Consider the following 18,996-nt stretch of genomic DNA (forward strand, 5'->3'; position numbering starts at 1 on the left):
GGTCAACGATAACATGACGTAAAGGCGGCCTGTGTAGTTGTATCATTTCATATCGATTATTCTTGACTGTCATTGCCCCAGATTAGAGGATGCATTGATCATATCAGTGCCAGTGATGGAAAAAGTATTCAGATTATTTACTTCAGTTAAAATACTACACTGTAAAAATACTCCAGTTCTGTACTGAAATAAGTAAAAACACTTAGGCCTATAGAAAATAATATTATTAAATTAATAAATCTTTTATCACTGGATTATTGTTATTATTCATGAATAAATAAAGCAGGATTTTTAGTGTTGCATTTGGTTCAGGTGGAGCAGATTTTTAACTGTTTTGAAACTAATGATTATTTTCATTACTATACTCAAGTGATTGTTTGTTTGTTTATTAATTATGAAAAAAGTTAGGAATGCCATCACAACTACCCAGAGCTCAAAATGACACCTTCACAATGTTTATTTTGTTAAACCAACAGTCCAAACCTCAAAATGATCAAATTATTTAAAATAATAATGACTTATCTATCAAAATAGTTGCCAGTAAATTCTATTCCAATCAACAAATGTTTTAATTGAATCACATCTATAAACTGTTGCATAGTCTCATGTATAAGAAAGCATCATATATCAATGCAAACCTATAACTAGTAACTAAAGCTATTGAATAAATGTAGTGGAGTAGAAGTAGAAAGTGGCATTAAAAAAAAGTACAACTACAGCAAATGTGTACTTAAGTACAGTATGATGTGTATTTAAAATAACAGAAATGTAAAGTAGTAAAGTAAAATGCTGAACAATCACATCTCTATGATTGTTCCAAATCACATATTGTGTTCAGCAAACTAATAACTCTATAAAACTGTATTAGATAATAACAAAAAATAATATAAGGATGAAACTTTTAATAACATACAAACAGTATTTATACTAAAACAAATATACATTTTCTTCATCTGCATCTTGAAATGATTATTTCCAATTGTCCTATTTCAGAGTTTATCACCAAACGAAACTGAAAATCAAAGACAAAAAACAAAACAATTATTCTCACATAGTACAGGCAACTGAGGACAAAAAGACAGACTTTTGACTGGCCTTAAGATGAAACAATCATTACCTTCAGTTATATTCACCCTGTTAGTTAAAAGGGTTTCTGCTTGTGCTTCATCCATGTTCATGTACAGAGTGTCAGCTTTGTGCTGTAGAAAGAGGATCATAAAACCTGTTAGTGCTGCCTTCTAGCAGCTTCCACATCCACCTTTTAACCAACGCTATCATGATATATGTCATTAAAACTTACCATAAAGGCCGCAAACAGTGTACTGCCAATGACTCTCTGCACGTGTTCCTCAATAACTGGGTATGAGCGGACAAAGTGCTGGGCAGAGATGAAAGCAAACATTTAATGTTAGCGTGTGTGTATGCGTCTGTACAGTATGTCTGAGAGCTGTAAGCTGTATAATAAATCAATTTATATCTATCTTATATCTAAAAAATGGCCATTTTATTGGAAGTATGCGTCATTACTTAAGCTCACAACACCTCTGTGGCTATTTAAAAAACACACAGGTTGTGTAGAAGACATCATATGATGCAGTGGACTGTCTCTGGAGAGTGAACGTGTGTGTGTGTGTGTGTGTGTGTGTGAACTGAATTGTGTTCATTGAATCATATGAAGGCATGTATGTACCTCCAAGGCCAGACTGGCTTGTTTTTGGGCATCAGTGTGCTCTCTGTTTCCCATAGCGCACAGAAGATGTTGGACCACTCCAAGAGAAAGAAGCTCCCGGGAAACCTCTCGACTGTCCTCGGCCAGCAAGCTTCAACACCACAAACACTGAGATAAGTCATCAAAGCAATATAATAGTAATATGAATTCAATATATATTACCACATCATATTTCTGACAATGTATTTGTGTTATAGGACATTCATTACATTATATTTACTTAAAATAATTTAGTTATTTGTGCTCATACCGTATAGTTTTAGCTGCAGCAGCTTGTTGCACAAACACAGGCAGAGATCCAGTCGTCATGATTATCTCAGACTCAGATTCTGTGTATCAATAACATATGTTAATGTAACAAATTAGGTCACATTATGTCAAAAAATGACAAAATGCTAACACATGAATTGATTGGTTTGGGTAGATTGAGAGTTATGTATCTTGACATTGCAGACATATTATCATAGGAACTATGTACTTCCTGTCTCTGATCAATCTAAAAGAGTTGCTGCACTATATCAGTCTTTAGAAACAATTGTATTACTACTACACTTAAAAAACAACACACGTATAGAGCATAATAGGTGTTACCTTCCATATGCTGCTGTACTTCTTCTTTAGCAGGTCTCAGCAGAGCCACCAGTCCACCGAGCAGCATTGGCCTCACATCATAACACTTCAGGTCCAAGATCAAATTTATAGCTGTCAGAGTTTAAGAGAGATCATTTATTACAGGATTGTGGATTCATTTGCCACTTCAAAGCAAGTTTCAGCATATAAAATGAAAAACAACAACTCATCAGCCACAGCAAAAACCACCATGTGGTTTTCAATCATACCTTCATCCTGAACCTCCAGGTGCAGGGACCTGAGTATATTCAGCAGAGGCTCTACAATGCTGGGATGTGCTGTTTTCATTTTGGACTGTGGGAGAGGGGAGTCAGAGAACTATTGTATTTCCTTTCATATGGTATATATATATACACATTTTTCCAGGCTATCCCTTAAAATAAAAATCTGTTCTTCAGTACCCTGGTTAAAGGTCCAGTGTGTAGAATTTAGTGACATATAGCGGTGAAGTTGCAGATTGCGACCATTTGAATACAGCTCAGCCCCTAAGCGTGTAGGAAAAAACAAGGTGGTGAAAAATGCGAAAGCCCATGTTTGGATTGTCCGTTCTCGGCTGCTGTAGAAACAAGGCGATTGAATATAACGGACTCCGTAAAAGACGACCCGCTCCCTTGGTAGATAAAAGCGTCTCACTCTAAGGTAATGAAAACATGAAAGCATACCTATCAATATTATATTTGTGTCAATAGATGCTACTAAATGTTAAACACTGGACCTTTAAGTAAAGGTAAAAAAAAATATTTTAAAAAGATATGGTCCATTGTGGAAGAGAGAGAGAATGAGGGCACATGCATGCTCTGAGAATGGTAAAAGTACATACTTGCATTAATAAATGGCTCAGTGTGCACTCTCTTGCTTTACCTGCACAGTGTGTAAGGTGTGCAGGACCAGCTGCTGGGCCTTCGGGGAGGTACAAGTCATGAGGGCAATCAGACCTTTGTAGATTTGGTTTTGATATTTGGGGTTTCCACGGGACAGGGACTCCAGGAGGGCCCATGCTGTCTCTTGGGTTTCATCTGTGTTTGACTTAGCCAGGCACTCTGCGATGGCTTTCACACCTGCAAGGTAAAAAAAAAAAAAAAAAGATGACAGGCTCCTACAGTGCTGCACAAATTATCCACATGGGAAAGCAGCTTATTTGTATGCCAGGTATGAAACTGTATTAATATACAGCTACTGGGTGTCTTTATAGAAGTTACCATGGCTTTCACAGATAATCTCTTTGTACTTGCGACCAGCATTTGAGACAGTGAGCAGGAGACGAAGGGCCTCTGCCTTGTCCTCCTCTTTGCTCTGATAGTGGCTCAAGATCTCCAGGAGAGTGAGAACACCTCCATCCTCCAGGAACTCCATTAAGTACTGATCACTGAGGAATGTAAGAAATGTGACATCTGACAAAAAACTAAACAATGCAGACACAGAATCAGATACAATAAAGTTTACAGATCAGGATGCAGTAGTTCATCACACTCACTGGCTTGATGCAGAAAGGAAAATCCCAACTGCTTTAAGCTGCAGTCCCAAGAATGTCCCAAACATGTATCTGAGTATTCAGTGAAGGACTGCGTCTCAGGTGATCACATAGTCAGTCCAGAACAGGAACCAGGAGTAGGACTACTCCCTTTAGGACTCGAAACTTTTATTTTATTTATGTACGATTTGATTTCAGCCAAGATACAGTTAAATGTGTGCATGTACGCAGTAAAAGACATGATGATATTTGGTCTTGCATTAATCCAGCTCCCCATCTTCTTAAATTGTTGTCCTGTATAGATCCCCCTCCTCATCACAGACTTCATTGCACATAAACTACAGCTACAAACTAAATAAACAATTAACTACAATTTGTTCATTAGCACAACTTAAGTTGTATAAAATGTGTAGATAATATTGAAAGTACTAAATCAAGATGAAACTGAAGATATATCGCAAAACCAATGTTGTTTTGTATTTGCTTTTTTACAGGTTTGCACACATTTAACAGGGCTATAAAAAACAGTGGACAGATGTTTGAACATCCATGGTCAGATTAAAGAAAGGATACGTGAGTCTCATCCAGGTGGTGAGTCGAGCCAGGAAGAGACTGGCAACCTGTGCAAACTCCAGCTCCAGCTCATAAAACGTCTTCCCAGTGTTTTGAGTCAGGAAGGTGTTCAACATGCGGCAGCGGACCGTCCTGTCGCCACGGTCCCATTCTCGAAGAAAACTGAGTACTTTGCCGATATTTGCTTCTTCTTCCTGTGCTGACATCGTGTTCTTCTTTTCACATTGGTGAACTTAAGTTTAAGTCTTTTTCGCTGCTATTGCAACTTGTTCGTTAAAACCTTCAAATGAATCCAGTTACTTAGTTTTTGGCTTAATAAACACTCACTTTTTGCGGGTTTGATTTGTTGTTCTTCCTCCGCTTCGTTTGTAGCTGCTGGCTAACGGTTGCCAAGCAACGCCCCTACAATCTTTTTACAGTCTCTGAGTGTGTAGCCAAATTGATCAGGACTGATATCGATCATTCATTTATATATAGTTTTATATAAACTTAAGAAGGAGTTGTCCCACTCTGATCATTTGTTCAGTAAGAGTTACACAAAAAATACACAGAAATAATTACTCTCTCTCTCTCTCTCTCTCTCTCTCTCTCTCTCTCTCTCTCTCTCTCATATCAATACAGAATATTTATAGCTATAGGCTATTTTCTGTGGAGGAAAGGTGGTGTGTATGTATATATACATATGACAGTTGGATAGACTGTCAGTGGTCTGACCCAAGATCAACTTTATCCCCCCAACATTGTCAAAAGCAGCGTATTATCGATCCTTACAAACCTTTCACAATAAAAGCATAGACATATACACTGCATAAAGTCCCCCTCCACCTCCCCAAAAATGTGTTTCTTGTTCCTACAGTTGAATGTTTGAGCTTCACTGTGCAGAATTATTTTCTTATGGTAGTGTGTACAGCACAAATCTGATCTTTTCAATTGTATTTCAGGCCACTTTCATTTGTTACAATTTTTTATTCAGCCTAGAGACATGTCATGCGGGTCACTTCAGGACCATGACCTGTTCACAGTTGAATCTGACATGGGCTGCAATGTGGACAGCCAAACACAATCTGGTGAGAGCGTGCAGTGTGAACGTAGAGACCGATCACAGATTATCTTAAAGTCCCTCTCCACTCAAACATATATTGTTCCTACAGCTGGATGTTTGAGCTTCACTGTGCAGAATGACGTATGTACAGAGTTTGACACTAGAAGGATGATTTCACATTCATCTGCTGAAAGTTGAAAGTTTCTCTGTGCTCACTGAAAACCAGCTTTTTAAGTATGATTTGTGACATCACAAATAGATTGGAAGTCAAACCTGATCCAATAATTCACTTCTACATGTGTGATGTAGAAACTTGAAGCCACCAGTACACAGACACTGAGAATGGACTTTACAGTGAAGACATCTTGTGTCCAGCAGGAAAACTTAGGAAATGCATAATCATACATTTTTGAACTTCTAATGAGGTTGAACAAGTGTTTGTCAGTTTAAAGGAGCCATATGTAAGATTCTGAAATATTTTATGTATATTTTATTTATTAATCACTTTTTATGTGAATGGGTTGTAACATAACTTTAAAAAAGAGACCTTCCCCAACTTTTCCAGTTGTCTGCAGACTGATTTAAATGTGTTACTATGTGGGGCTTCAGGTCAGATTTGCCATTGAAATTCAAAGGATGTGAAGTTGATGCGCATTCCTGTGTGCTTTCTCTCTCCGCTACACTGTAGTGTCAACAGCAAGCAATACCTAATAGTTATAAATAGAGTCTGCTTAGCATTATTGCTAGCAAAATACTATATGAGTGGATATGTTATTTGGATAATCTGAGCTTGCAAAATTACTTCCCTAGCTAACGTGATCTATTATACTATCCTATGTATTATGACAAATGTTAATTTTTCCCAACAATAAATAATGTAACAAGGATTAGGTACAATGCAAACGATTGCTTACCAAGAGTGATGCAAGGCAGGGACATGGTGACTAAAGTTCACTTAACGGCCACTGGTGCCACTATTAACAATGGTTTTCTGAAAGTTACATATAGAACTTTTAGGATTTGAATGTGGAAGTTGCACTTTTTTTTACTCAATGTGGCATCATATTTCAACTATATTTCTGGGAGACACCCATTTAATAGGTGTGGTAGTTCCTGGAAATAGAAACCGTTCTTCAGTTCACTTCATTTTGAGTACTGGTAAGTTCATTCCTATTTTTATTCAGAAAAATGTATGTGGTATTTATAACAACCTTAAGGTGTAGAGAAAAACGTGAAACTGATTTGTATATTGGGTTATATGTAAGACAAAAAACAATATATCTTTGTGTCTCTTGAAAAAGAACTAGTGTTAGGCTATATGTTGCTCTCATGTTGATCTTATGTATGACTTCATGAAACTTCTTTTGATACTAAAATGAGCCTTAAAATGAAAGCAATAGGAAACCAAGAAACTGGACAAATATAGCTCTGCTATGTCTGGTTGCAGTGGTGGAGGAAATATTCAGATCCTTTAATTAAGTAAAAGTACTAATACCACACTGTCTGTTAAAGGAGAGTCCTGCACTGAAAATATTACTTATGTAAGAGTATGAAAGTATAATCAGGAAAATGTACTTAAAGTATTTAAAGTAAAACAACTCAATGCAGATAATATAAATTAAATATAAAAAAATATCCCCTCTGAGTGTATACTTTTATATATTAGATTCAATTAGAATATCATTAGATTATTATTACTTGTGGATTCATGTAAAAGCAGAAATGTAATGTTGTTGGTTGAGATGGAGCTTATTTTGAACTATTTCCTATAAGACTAACTATTACTTTCATTATAGATTAATCTTCTGATTATTTTATATTTGAATCAAATTCAATCAATCAATTGATTTTTTGCTTTTTAAAAATTCTGAAAGTGACACCTACACAATGTTTGGTCCAACCAAAAGTACAAACCACAAAAAGATTGAAATAAATAAAATAAGAAATAAAATGAATATAAAGAAAAACTGAAAGCTGGAATCATCAAATGCTTTTGCATGAAAACTTACTTAAATATCAATCAGCTTCATTGTTTCAGTTTTACTTATGCATACTGTTGGTTAGTATCATCTACAATAAAGCATCATATATCAAAGCAATGATTAGTGACTAAAGCTGGCAGATAATTGTAGTGAAGTAAAGAGTGAAATAGTTCCCTCTGAAATGTAGAGGCAAGAACAGAAAAGACTCAAGTAAAGGTTCTTAGTTACATTCCACTATTGCCTGGTGAAAAGAGGCAGATGTAAGTGGTCACTATTTGACAAATGTCCTGAACTTGTTTTCTTTTTTTTCTTCAGTGTACTGCAATCGAAATGAAGGAAAATACTTTATTATTATGCATACTTTTCCTGAACGTCTGCTTGTCTACTGGTGAGTAATCTGTCCCTAATTATAAGCCTGCTTCACAAAAAAAAAACGTTAGTCAATTACACCAATTCTCAAAAAGCCTGGCCTCGAACCTGAACCAACAACTACAGACCCATCTCTAATTCCTCCAAATCTGCAACCTCTGTGTCATCTTTGATTAAACCTTCTTCTTTGAATCACATGTTAATCACATTACAAAAACTGCCTCCTTCCATCTTAAAAACATCAGATCTGCTGATGCTCACATCTTTCAAAACTGCACTCAAAACCCATCTATTTAGATCTGCTGGATCTTCTTCCAGTCGGAATCATTCAGCACAGATGATTAAACTTGGTCATTACTTTACATGTTTTCTTTAGGTGAGGAAGATTTCATTAGGCTGACTGGTGGTCAAGACCACTCTGAGGGCCGTGTGGAGATCTTTTATGATGGAGCTTGGGGGACTGTGTGCGATGATGACTGGGACATAAATGATGCTCATGTTGTGTGCCACCAGCTCGGTTTCCCTGGTGCAACAGAAGCTCTGGCATCATCTGCATTTGGCAACGGTACAATCATATGTGTGCCAAACACTAAAGATGTAAACCTGTAATTCTGAACAATATTTGGTACAAATGGCTGTATTATGTTGTGTTAGGGGATGGAAACATCTGGATGGACAATTTAGGCTGCATTGGAACAGAGCTTAACCTGCTCTACTGTCCATTTCCTGGTTGGGGGATCCATAACTGTGGTCACTCTGAGGATGCTAGTGTTAGATGCAAAAATGGTAAGGCAACTAATGTTTAAGAAAGAAGTATGCATCTTCCATCACAATGAAATCACTCACTGTGCCCATATTGATCTCTATCAGAGCCTACCATCAGGAATCTGAGCCACGAGTATGATTTGGACCACAATGCAAGCCTCTCTCATCAGCTGGGGGAGCTGTTTGACAGTGGACGTGACTGTGACTTGAACATTGCAGTGGTGGTGGACAACGACACCATTGAGACAATCTGTGCTCACAGGCTCATCCTTTCTCTGAATCCAGACCTCAAATCTTCACAGCCAGACTTCAGCAGCCTCAGCATTGATGTCACCTCTGATTGCAGTCAATACGTCAACAACTTGGTCAGGTAAAAGCAAACCTGTGACTGGCACTATTTGTCACGTGGTTTGTCATGTAAACCTGTACCACTCATTTTTATCCTCACTTTCTGTCTTCTGACTAATGAAAATGTGATCAAATCTTTACATTTCAGATACATCTACACAAGGAAGATTAAAGTCACACTATCCTCCGCCCATTGCATTCTCAAGATGGCATCCAACTGGGGTCTGACAGAGCTTCAGAATAAGGCTACAGATATTTTCAGGCTGTTTCTTCCAGAGGATCCCACTTTCCAGAGTCAGAACTCTTTATATGAGTATTCAGTTTTTACAGGGGATGAGGCACTGCAGGAAGTTTGCCTTCGCTACCTAGCGTGGAATTGTGAGGCGCTGATCCGGTCTCCAGCCTGGGAAACTCTTCCTTTTGATCTGGTCGAAGCTCTTCTGTCTCGCTCAGACCTTGTGGTAAGTGATGAAACCGTCATCCTGAGTGGACTGGAAAGCTGGGCAGCAGCCCAAGGAAACACAACTATTCCTGAGGTGCTTCTGAAGCTCATCCGTTTCCCAATGATACCAGCTGAGGACTTATATACACTTGACCGCTCACAGTACCATGCTGGAAAGTTGCAGGGCTTTCAGTTTAATGCACTGCCCTTCACAATGTTGATCAACGACCTGACAGAAGAACAAAATGTCTACAGCCCTAGGATTTACACTGGCAGGCCATGGACCTTTACCTTCAGCTACTTCAATATCAAAGCTCACAAGGATTTTGGGTTCTATACTTTTCATGGCCAGCACATCAATAATCTGACATCAGATTTTCAAACACCTATTCATAACAGTGCCTATTTTACTTTTCACAACATATTCTGGAGAACAAGGTTATTTGTCAGTGATGAAGATTGCTTAAGTGAAAACATGACCTGCCCTTCTTTGCCAGCCGTTAGTTTGAAGATTGAGGTAAAGAGCAGGGATTTACCCAGTGAGACTGAGGAACGTATTCATTACAGCAATCGGCTTGTTATTAAGTGTGAAGGGAAGTACGTTGTCCACGTTGATGAATTTAATGCTGTTGATGGTGAGAATCTTGTTTTTGTCCCAAGCACCACAGAACATCCGTGCCACTCAAACCTGTTCTCCTACAAAGTGGTGGTACGTCCTCAGTACTTAACAAATTAGTTTGTATCGGCATATTATCTTTAATAGTAATGTAGTAAACATGACCAGGCTTGCTCTGTATGCGAGCCTGGCTACAGTTTCACAAGTGATATGGGAAATGTGGTTCAGCTGTTCAGAGCTGATAATTGTGTTTGTGATGGCTGCCTTGGTTTAATTTCTCTTTGCTTTGGCAATTGATGTAGTGAAAAGCCCTTTTTTGTGTTACAGCAACACTATTTGTAGTAGTAGAAAAAAAGTGTTTTTATGGTTAGAGTCTCAATAGAACATTTGTTCTAATAAACAACGGGACAAGTCTGTCCATGTTTAACACGCCTATTTCTACCAAGTGGTTACATCATAGGTTTGGCATCCATAAAGAAGAGGTGGAGGGGGATAAAGAAGCCACTGAATGCATATTAAAGATTTTTAATAAAAGTTAAGGTTCTCTAAATGTATAATGTTGACAATCATTTTTCCTGCCATTTCTGTAAAGACGTTTTATAAAGGACTTTAAAAAATAAGATTGTGTCATAAAAATACATTCAGATGTAGCAGTATAATAATTGTTACAGGTATTATAAGTCCAAAGAATGTAATGAAATACTTGATTCAGCAATAATCTGTTATAAATTGTGGGTTTAAAACAAGTACTTATACAAGAATGTGTGTAAAAATACTGCCTGTGTGTCTATGTATTCTCAATTATACTGCTGAATTGTGTTACAGTACATCTGAACCTGAGCAGGTTGGTAGATATACCTGACCTCTGCTGGGGCTCCTGACTTGGACAACGGCTCCATCTCCTGGCAGCACAGTCCTGCTGTTTAAAGTACTGGCCACCTCTATTAACCTTTAACATGTACTTAAAGAGATCAGACACAGCCACTGTATACCTGCCTGCCTGTAATCTGAATCTGACGATTAACTTTTGTCACATTGAATCTAAATTTCCCCTAAATTCACTTGAGATTTGAACTTAAAATTGAAAACAGAAAGAGCGCAAAGTCAACATTTCTCCAGTGCAACAGGATGTCACTGTCAAGTATTGAAAGTAAAAGGTTATTCAGTTAAACAAGACTGCCACAACGCAGTTTTGCCCCTAGGTCCAATAACAGGTAAATCCAGCCATGCTGTTGTTAATCTGTAAATATGGATCATATTTAAAAGGATTATTGTGGTAAAATGAACAAGTAGACTAACTGTAGGCATCTCTGTCAAATTACTGGTGAACATGGGTGGGGGATTGACCCCCTGGTGCCCCATGTTTAAAAAAAAAACGCCCCTATGGAAGATAAAACATGATTAAGTTCCCTCTAGGGTGCCCTTTAGACAAAACGTGGAAAAGTGCTCCTTAGGGTGCTAATCCTAAACACATTTTCAGCTGTTTCACCGTAAATGCATCACAACTATTTATTTATTTCCCCCTCTGCCCCTCAAACAGTCCGCCACTGTGTGAAACACATGTCATCTGCGCCTGATAAAGAATCATGAAATGTAAACAGAAGAAGTGTGCAACAACACTGTACAGCATTTCATTGCTTTTCCACTGCTGTTGAACTGTTGGTTTGCTTTAGCCTACAGAGGTTTTTGATTGCTGTTGAGTGAACACAGGCCTACCACCACATGGGGGTGAGAGGAACTGAACCCAATTGAGACACTGCTGGAGGTTTGCTGCCCTCCGCAGGCTGCTTCCCGGTAAATGTGCTTCGTTTCGGAGATAAAGAAGGAACATCTCGGTGTAGAAAGACAAAACCACATAGTAAAATAGTAAAGTACGGGGGTCATGGTCGTACTATAACACCACATACATCACCGGTCTTGTTTACTGTGTAGTGTTTATCAAATACAAAGAGCCCATAATCTTCAGGATGTACTTTTAATCTGCCTAAATGCCAAATAGCGGTTGGCTGACGCGCACGGGGCGACACATCTTTCCGGTGTAAACGAAGATTTATCACTACATTTCAAACATTTTTAGTAACATTTAACACATTCCCTACAACCCCAATCGATTAATACACCTTATTAATGCTTGTGTGGTTTAATGGTTGCGTGAATAATGGCAGATAGACCGGCATGGCACGCCAGACGAACCCCGCTCAGGAGGAACACGGCAGGGAGAGTGACAAGGACGGGGAGAGGGAGAAAGAAAGGGGAGGGGAACTGACATTAAAGCAACACAACAAGGAAACTAGACTGCAGAGCCACAGACGCCTTCATTTTATGTTTTTGAATAATAGCCGGAGCTAGTGTGGCGAAGTGTATCTGTGAAATCTGCCCGGAGCTCAACCCCACACAGCGTCAAGTGCCCCGGAAAGGAGCAGCTTTTGGAACCGAGTTGGATTTAAAGGCGCTCTCCGACGCTTTCAGAAATATGGGTGAGAATAAAGAAAGAGGGGTTTAATTGTAATTCTGTGGGAAATTAACAGAAGGGGGGGGAACAGGCCTCTTCTTGCGGAGAGAGCCATGTCCTAATGGGAGGTGGAAACAAAGGCCAACCGCATATAGCTTAACTGTAATTAAGGAAATGCCAATTTAGATTATCTTTTGGATATTTGGCCCCTTGAGATTCCTTTCACCGTGGTAGGACTGCTATCATTTCACCACGCTGCAGTTATGAATGATGTTGGCTGCCATTACAGTGGGGCTTTCATTATAAAGTCATTGTAATCAAAATAATGGGGCATTTGCATTGGATTTCACCCTGGAATACAGATGTTTAACTGGTATCCAGGTGTTTTGACTCATTTTGAAGAAGTAATAAAGCAGAGCATGAGGTAAATCCACGGTTATGGATTTTCAGCATTAATATTACACCCACATATCACTCCAGCAGACCGGAGCACCTGGAGACCTATGATGTGTGTGTGTTTGTGTGTGTGTGTGTGTGTCCTCAGGGTCAGAGCCACCCAGCTCTCCACAGGTGGTGGAGGATGGAGGAGAGGAAGATGAGGAGGAGCTGAGTGGAGGGGAGGAGGCAGACCTGAGGTCCAGCTCCGGCCGGGGGTCCCTGCTGACCCGGAGAGGCATCACCCTGAGAGTGCTGCTCAAGGATGGCCTGGTGGAGCCGGGGGACGGAGTGCTAGGCATCCATTACCTGGTAATAACACACATTACAAACTGGGTACAGTAAGAATGTTGTTATTTATTATTTATGTTAGAGTAGTATCACGTGAGGTTGCACTTGTTATTCAGGCTAACCTGGTATGATACACTGGCAATGAAATGCACTATGCGGTGGCTGTAGGGTTTAAAAACGTCTCTCTTCTCTGCTCCCCTCAGGGTAAGAACTTTGTAGGGGACCTGTTGAATGATGGGAAAATCCGGTGGGTGGAGACGGGCCAGATCTTCAACTCCCCCAGTGCCTGGGCGACACACTGCAAACGTCTGGTCAACCCAGCCAAGAAGTCTGGCTGCGGCTGGGCATCTGTACGCTACCGGGGACAGAAGCTGGTCCAGTACAAAACCACCTGGCTGCACAAGTACCAACCCAGCGCAGACATGGTGAGAGGAGAACACTGGAGTCTGTAACTTAATGTTTTATTTATTTATTTATTTAATATGTGTCAAAGTCAAACACCATGACCCAAAATTTGACTTAAACAATGAAAAGACCAAAAGGTTTCTCCAAACAGCTTTTTTTTATACAGTTCAGTGCCAATGAAAAGTTGTTTCAGGTTTCATACAGTTGGACAGTGAGTTCAGTACTGAGACTCGACTTTTGGTTTTTGACCTCGCATGACTCCTAACATGCAAAAAGAAGACGAGAAACAAGATACGGGCTGATAGGTAAAACCCAAAAGAACAGTGTTTTGTTAATGTCAAATTAAAGTCCTGGCCTCAGTGTGGATATGAGCTGTGAGCAGGTGTGCCTCTCAGACTTGGTATCTCTGGTGTCCTTGGTGAAAGTTATATTGTGTTTTCAAAAGAAAGAAGTCTTGTTTTTTTTTTGTTTTTTGTATCTCTTTGAGATCATCATGGTTAAAAATCTTTTCCAGAAACTGCTGTTTTTGTTTTGAAACAAGAACAAAGAGGTTTCTGCTAGAATATAGAATAAAAAAGTTGGACTTTATTTAAGAAAATACTTGAAACAGATTTGTTATTTGGGAAACATGGTATATTCTGGAAATATTCTCACTGCAATAAGGACTGAAGTTACCAACAACAGTGTTAAGAAGCAATGATCACTGCTGTAGGGTACATCTTACCTAATGTGTAATACTGTTTATAGCACTGCATCTACATTATCCTATCCCATATATTGTGCTTATTTCTTGTGATGCCAGAGCCTGGTGAGTGAGGAGGATGATGATGAGGACGAAGAGGAAGGGAAGGCAGCTGTGCAGACAGATGAGAAGAACAAGAACAACAAACCTGGATTACATGGTATGATTCTCCTCTCGATTAAAATATACACGTTTGATAATCGCGTGCTTTCAACAAACTAGAAAACCAAAGTCAACTCTTACAGACGTGATGGTTTCCCGGAGAACCGACAGAGAGAGAATTCCCGTCAGATATTGCACGCTGGGCACCAGAGATGCTACCAGGTACTGACTTTTAATTCAGAAAGATGGATGTAGTTTTATGCGACCGGTGGAGTGAATTAGAGTGTGATAGACATTACCTTGTGTCCCTCAGAGATCCACACACACTAGTGGAGCTGTCAGCCTTCTCAGCCATCAACAGGTTCCAGCCTTTCAATGTAGCTGTGTCCAGTAATGTACTGCTGCTAATGGTGAGTAACAACCACAACTGAAACAGGGTAATTGAATTCAGATGAAAAGTTAAAAGGCAAAGCTGTTTTTTTTTTTTTAATCCTCATCAGGACTTCCACTGTCACCTGACCACAAGTGAGGTGGTGGGATACCTCGGAGGACGATGGGATACTAATACACAATGTGAGTGTCCAGAAATAAAAAAAAAATGCAAGAAATATACTTAGTAAGGTAAAAAATGCCGTGTTTAACCTCAGCACCTTCCTCTCTGTGATCGATGTGTTTCAGTGCTGACAGTCTTAAGGGCTTTCCCCTGTCGGACCAGGTTGGCAGACAGAGACTCTGCTTCTGCTGTTGAGGAGGAGGTAACACATGGACAGTGAATCAGTAGTCTGCACTAACTGCATGTATGCCTTCAGAAAAGACGAAGGTGAATGACACCCGTTTTAAAAATTCACAAGTTCTTTCCGTGCCCCAGGACAGTTCTGCAGCCAGCACTTGTCAGCATGCATCTCTGTTTCCAAAAGCCAGAAACCAAAGAACCGAGTCTTGAATTTCCATCACTGAGATGTTAACGCTGACTGCTGTGCGAGAAAATGTGTTAACCCCAAATAGTTTTGCATTGTGGTGCTTAAATTAAGTTTAAATACTACATCATTTATAACTTCTCATACCAATCTTAGAGTATAAACTTCAGCAAAATCAAAAAATCTAGTTTTTTTTTTTAATTTCCAGTTTCACCAGAGTGTTTTAAGATTACAAGAACTAACAGAACTGTCCTGGGATCAACCTTAAAGGACCAGTGTGTAAGATTTAGTGGTGTCTAGCGGTGAAGTTGCAGATTGCAACCGTTGGAATACAACTCAGCAGATTGCAACCGTTGGAATACAACTCAGCCTTCCAAGTGTGTAAAAGAAACTACAGTGGCCCTATATAAAGCCAGTGTTTGGTTTGTCTGTTCAGGGCTACTGTAGAAACATGGATGCTCAACATAATGGCCTGCATAGAACAGGACCTGCTCCCTCTGTAGATAAAAACTCATTCTAAGGTAACAAAAATAACTTTTTAATTACAGGTCATTATGCATATTCCATTCCTGCCAGTAGATCCTCCTCAATGTTACACACTTGCCCTTTTTTTCCAACTCTTAAAACAGTGTCCTTCCCTTTAGGTTCTGTGTACTAATATTAGCACATTTATAGCAACAATTTAGGCACTAAATGTGGACCAGTTAACAGAATAGGAGATGCAAAAATGTGAAACTTTGCAGTTAGGACCCGCAGTTAAAAGGATTTTACATTTTCTTTCAAAATCAGTAAAATGTTTCTCCAATAATTAGAATTATCCTTCCAGTTAGTGCTGAGCTTCTTCTGTGAAGTGTCCATAATAATTATGGTGGCAGTACAAATTTATTTACCTCCACTAAAGTGGAACAACATTAAAACAAAGTTTTTTTCTAATCAGCATCTGTCATGTTGACTCTGCTCCAGATCTGTCAGAACCTGTTCATGCGCGGGCTGTCATTGGTGGGCTGGTACCACAGTCACCCGCGAGGTCCGGCTCTGCCGTCGCTGCAGGACATTGACTCCCAGATGGACCATCAGCTGAGGCTGCAGGGTTCAAACAACGGCTTCCAGCCCTGTCTGGGCATCATCTGTGGTAAGTGCCTGCCTTTATATACAGTGTTGGACTTTGAATACCTCTTCCACGGGACACTTTATTGATCCCATTCCAGGACATTATTCAATATTAATAAAATAATACAAAATACATTACAGAGCTGGAGATATAGAGGATATATCTATAATATGAGTATAGTAATTTATTTAGCAGCTTATGCATTTGGTAACAGAATACAAATATTGCTTGAATGAGGGTTAATATGTGGTTAGGGTGAATAGCAGCAGTTCACTGATATAATGGAAACTTTAATAAATGTTTAACAGCTGGATACCCTGAAGATACCCTCTCCAGTTGTTGTGGACCGCTCTAAAGAGCATGGACAAAAGACCTGAAGTATATTTTAGTATATTATCAGTTTACAGTTGTGTACACTGTGTTGTAGCACTTCACAGCTGGAAACATGGGTAATGTCAGGAGGATTCATTTTCTTTTTCTTTTCTTTCTTTTTTTGTCACTGATATTGTAGTGTTGTTTTGCAAGAAATAGATTAAAAAAGACACAGTAAGAAGAGTCTTTTAATGCAAAAGTCATTTTCTCTTGCAGGTCCGTATTACCATGGCAATCAAGGTGTTGCTTCCACAATAACTCCATTCTGGGTCGTACCGCCGCCTGAGGTGAGGACACTTGCCTAACTAACAGAATTAAAACTACTCACCTTCATGTTTTGTAGTTATGTGTTACTTGGTTCAGTCTTTTCAGATAATGTTATTTAGACACAACTCAACTCATGCATCATCTGCCTTCCTGCAGCAACGGCCTAACGACTACGGCATCCCAGTTGCCGTAGAGGTCACCTACGTACAGGACAACTTCCTCACCAGTGATGTTCTTAATGAGATGGTACTGATACTGCAGGCTCAGTCCTATTCAAATACTGCAGAGGAGTTTGCGTTGTAAATACTGTAAATTGTTCTAAAGAAAGTCTGTTTATCTCCTCCACAGATGCTCCTGGTTGACTACTACAGGGCAGCTCCCGACCTCGTCCAGTTCAGCCAGTACTGGTGTCCTGATACGACCATGATGGACAAGATCAAGGTGGGATGAAGCCTTAAAACTTTATTAGGTGATGATCCTGGCATTCTCACTCTTTCAGGACCGAGCTGACCTAACTTTCTGTCTTCTTCCTCAGGGCTCTCTGAGTTGCCATGCTCCCAAAGACCAGGCCTACTCTCAGATCTTAGAGCACGTCTACAGTCAGCTGAGCAACATGAACTGAGGGGATCTGCTGTGCATGCGTGCATGTGGCCGCTCTCCGTCTGAAGTCTTTCCAATTGTTTTGTGCAGAGCTGACGGGACTGGAGTGACAGATGTACAATGTAAAAACCTGCTTGAAAAACATATAGATGCCTTGAATTCTCTCATGCTAGAGTGATATTTAATTATGAAACAGCATTATTGTGAGTTAAAAAAAAAAAGATTTTAAAAGTGCTAAATCTGTGATACTAGTAGCCCCGGGTGCTTCTATTTACCAATGATGAAAATGTACAGCTGATACACAAAACCAGACAGCGTTGGATCAGGGAACATGAGACGAGTGTTAAAAAACGAATATTTTACAGACACTAAATAGAAGCATTTCACGGACCAGAAATCAGCCTGCCCGACTGGCCTCTTACCTTTTACACATGGACCTATGTGCCTATCTGTGCCAGTGTCCCGCCGTATGAGCAGACATTGCCAGATATGTACAATGTAAACTTATAATGTGTTGTAATTGCCTTTATAGACTAAACCAATGGAGCAGTGGTTTGGGGGTCGGGGGGGAGTGAAAATGAGTAGATACATTAGCAAAGTATGCAAATTCTCTGCAATAGGTTTTGTGAGTGTTTGTGTTCCTCAAGTGAAACTGTATGGTTGCAATGTGGTGCAAGTAATTTCCATTGTGCCAAGCAAAGTTTTTTTTTTATGAACCTGTGTGTGTGTGTGTGTGTGTGTGTGTGTGTGTGTTGTGAATGTGCCCCTCTACTGTCTCCCTGTCGGGTTATATGAGACAGGAGTCCTGTTGGTTAGGACAGATATTTGCTTCCTCTTTACCTGTACTGTATTTATTACTAACTGTGGATTGTGTGATGTATATGTATGAAGACAGAGCAATGCCTTAAGCCTGCTGATGATCCACAAAGCATTAAAATATACACACTGGAACTATTTAAACATGACTGTTTGTTGTTTGTGTGTAAGAGTCTGGTCAAACTAGCAGCTCTGTGATGGTATTCAGGAGCAATGGTCCTTTAAGCTAAATGCTTACATGCTCATAATGACAATGGTAACATGTTAGGTTGGTATACTGTTTTCTAGCCTGTGAGCATGTTAACATTTACTAACCAGCACTAAAATACAACTGAGGCTGTTGGGAATGTACTTTATTTTTACGGTATTTGGTCACAATTGGTAAAAGTTGCTAAAACAAAAGTCAGAAGGTCCACAGTCATTAGGATTCATCCTCTGGGGCGCGTGAAGGTTTGTACAAAATGTTATGTCAGTTAATAGTTCCCAACAAGCTGACCGACAGCAAAGCTCTACTCACAT

The 18,996-nt window shown here is 39.5% G+C and overlaps 3 protein-coding genes across 4 annotated transcripts; 2 read left to right on the forward strand and 1 right to left on the reverse strand.

Moving 5' to 3' along the window:
* Positions 1-427: 427 nt before the first annotated feature.
* Positions 428-4,868, reverse strand: armh1 (armadillo like helical domain containing 1). Of its 2 annotated transcripts, none has more exons than XR_007880674.1 (11): positions 4,404-4,868; positions 3,834-3,902; positions 3,559-3,725; positions 3,221-3,417; positions 2,569-2,653; positions 2,321-2,431; positions 1,980-2,058; positions 1,691-1,837; positions 1,301-1,378; positions 1,118-1,199; positions 428-1,012 (listed from the first exon to the last, which is right to left on the reverse strand). XR_007880674.1 is itself a non-coding variant. In XM_051378045.1 (11 exons), the coding sequence occupies exons 1-11, from the start codon at positions 4,607-4,609 to the stop codon at positions 990-992; spliced, it is 1,227 nt and encodes a 408-aa protein (XP_051234005.1). In that variant the 5' UTR covers positions 4,610-4,817; the 3' UTR covers positions 428-989. The 2 variants fall into 2 exon arrangements, 1 of the variants encoding a protein (XP_051234005.1); XM_051378045.1 differs by having other exon boundaries at positions 1,691-1,820; positions 4,404-4,817.
* Positions 4,869-6,478: 1,610 nt separating this feature from the next.
* On the forward strand, positions 6,479-10,587 carry LOC127350947 (galectin-3-binding protein B). Its single transcript, XM_051378038.1, has 6 exons — positions 6,479-6,603; positions 7,743-7,815; positions 8,173-8,361; positions 8,451-8,582; positions 8,667-8,931; positions 9,058-10,587. Exons 2-6 carry the CDS (start codon positions 7,758-7,760, stop codon positions 10,085-10,087), a joined length of 1,674 nt encoding a protein of 557 aa, XP_051233998.1. The 5' UTR covers positions 6,479-6,603; positions 7,743-7,757; the 3' UTR covers positions 10,088-10,587.
* Positions 10,588-12,233: 1,646 nt separating this feature from the next.
* On the forward strand, positions 12,234-18,621 carry mpnd (MPN domain containing). Its single transcript, XM_051378042.1, has 13 exons — positions 12,234-12,444; positions 12,964-13,166; positions 13,349-13,570; positions 14,353-14,452; positions 14,538-14,616; positions 14,708-14,804; positions 14,895-14,967; positions 15,073-15,149; positions 16,275-16,443; positions 17,011-17,081; positions 17,218-17,307; positions 17,410-17,502; positions 17,597-18,621. The coding sequence occupies exons 1-13, from the start codon at positions 12,441-12,443 to the stop codon at positions 17,681-17,683; spliced, it is 1,365 nt and encodes a 454-aa protein (XP_051234002.1). The 5' UTR covers positions 12,234-12,440; the 3' UTR covers positions 17,684-18,621.
* Positions 18,622-18,996: the final 375 nt, after the last annotated feature.

This window comes from Dicentrarchus labrax, unplaced genomic scaffold (genome assembly GCF_905237075.1).
Source record: "Dicentrarchus labrax unplaced genomic scaffold, dlabrax2021, whole genome shotgun sequence".
Taxonomy (NCBI): Eukaryota; Metazoa; Chordata; class Actinopteri; family Moronidae; genus Dicentrarchus; species Dicentrarchus labrax.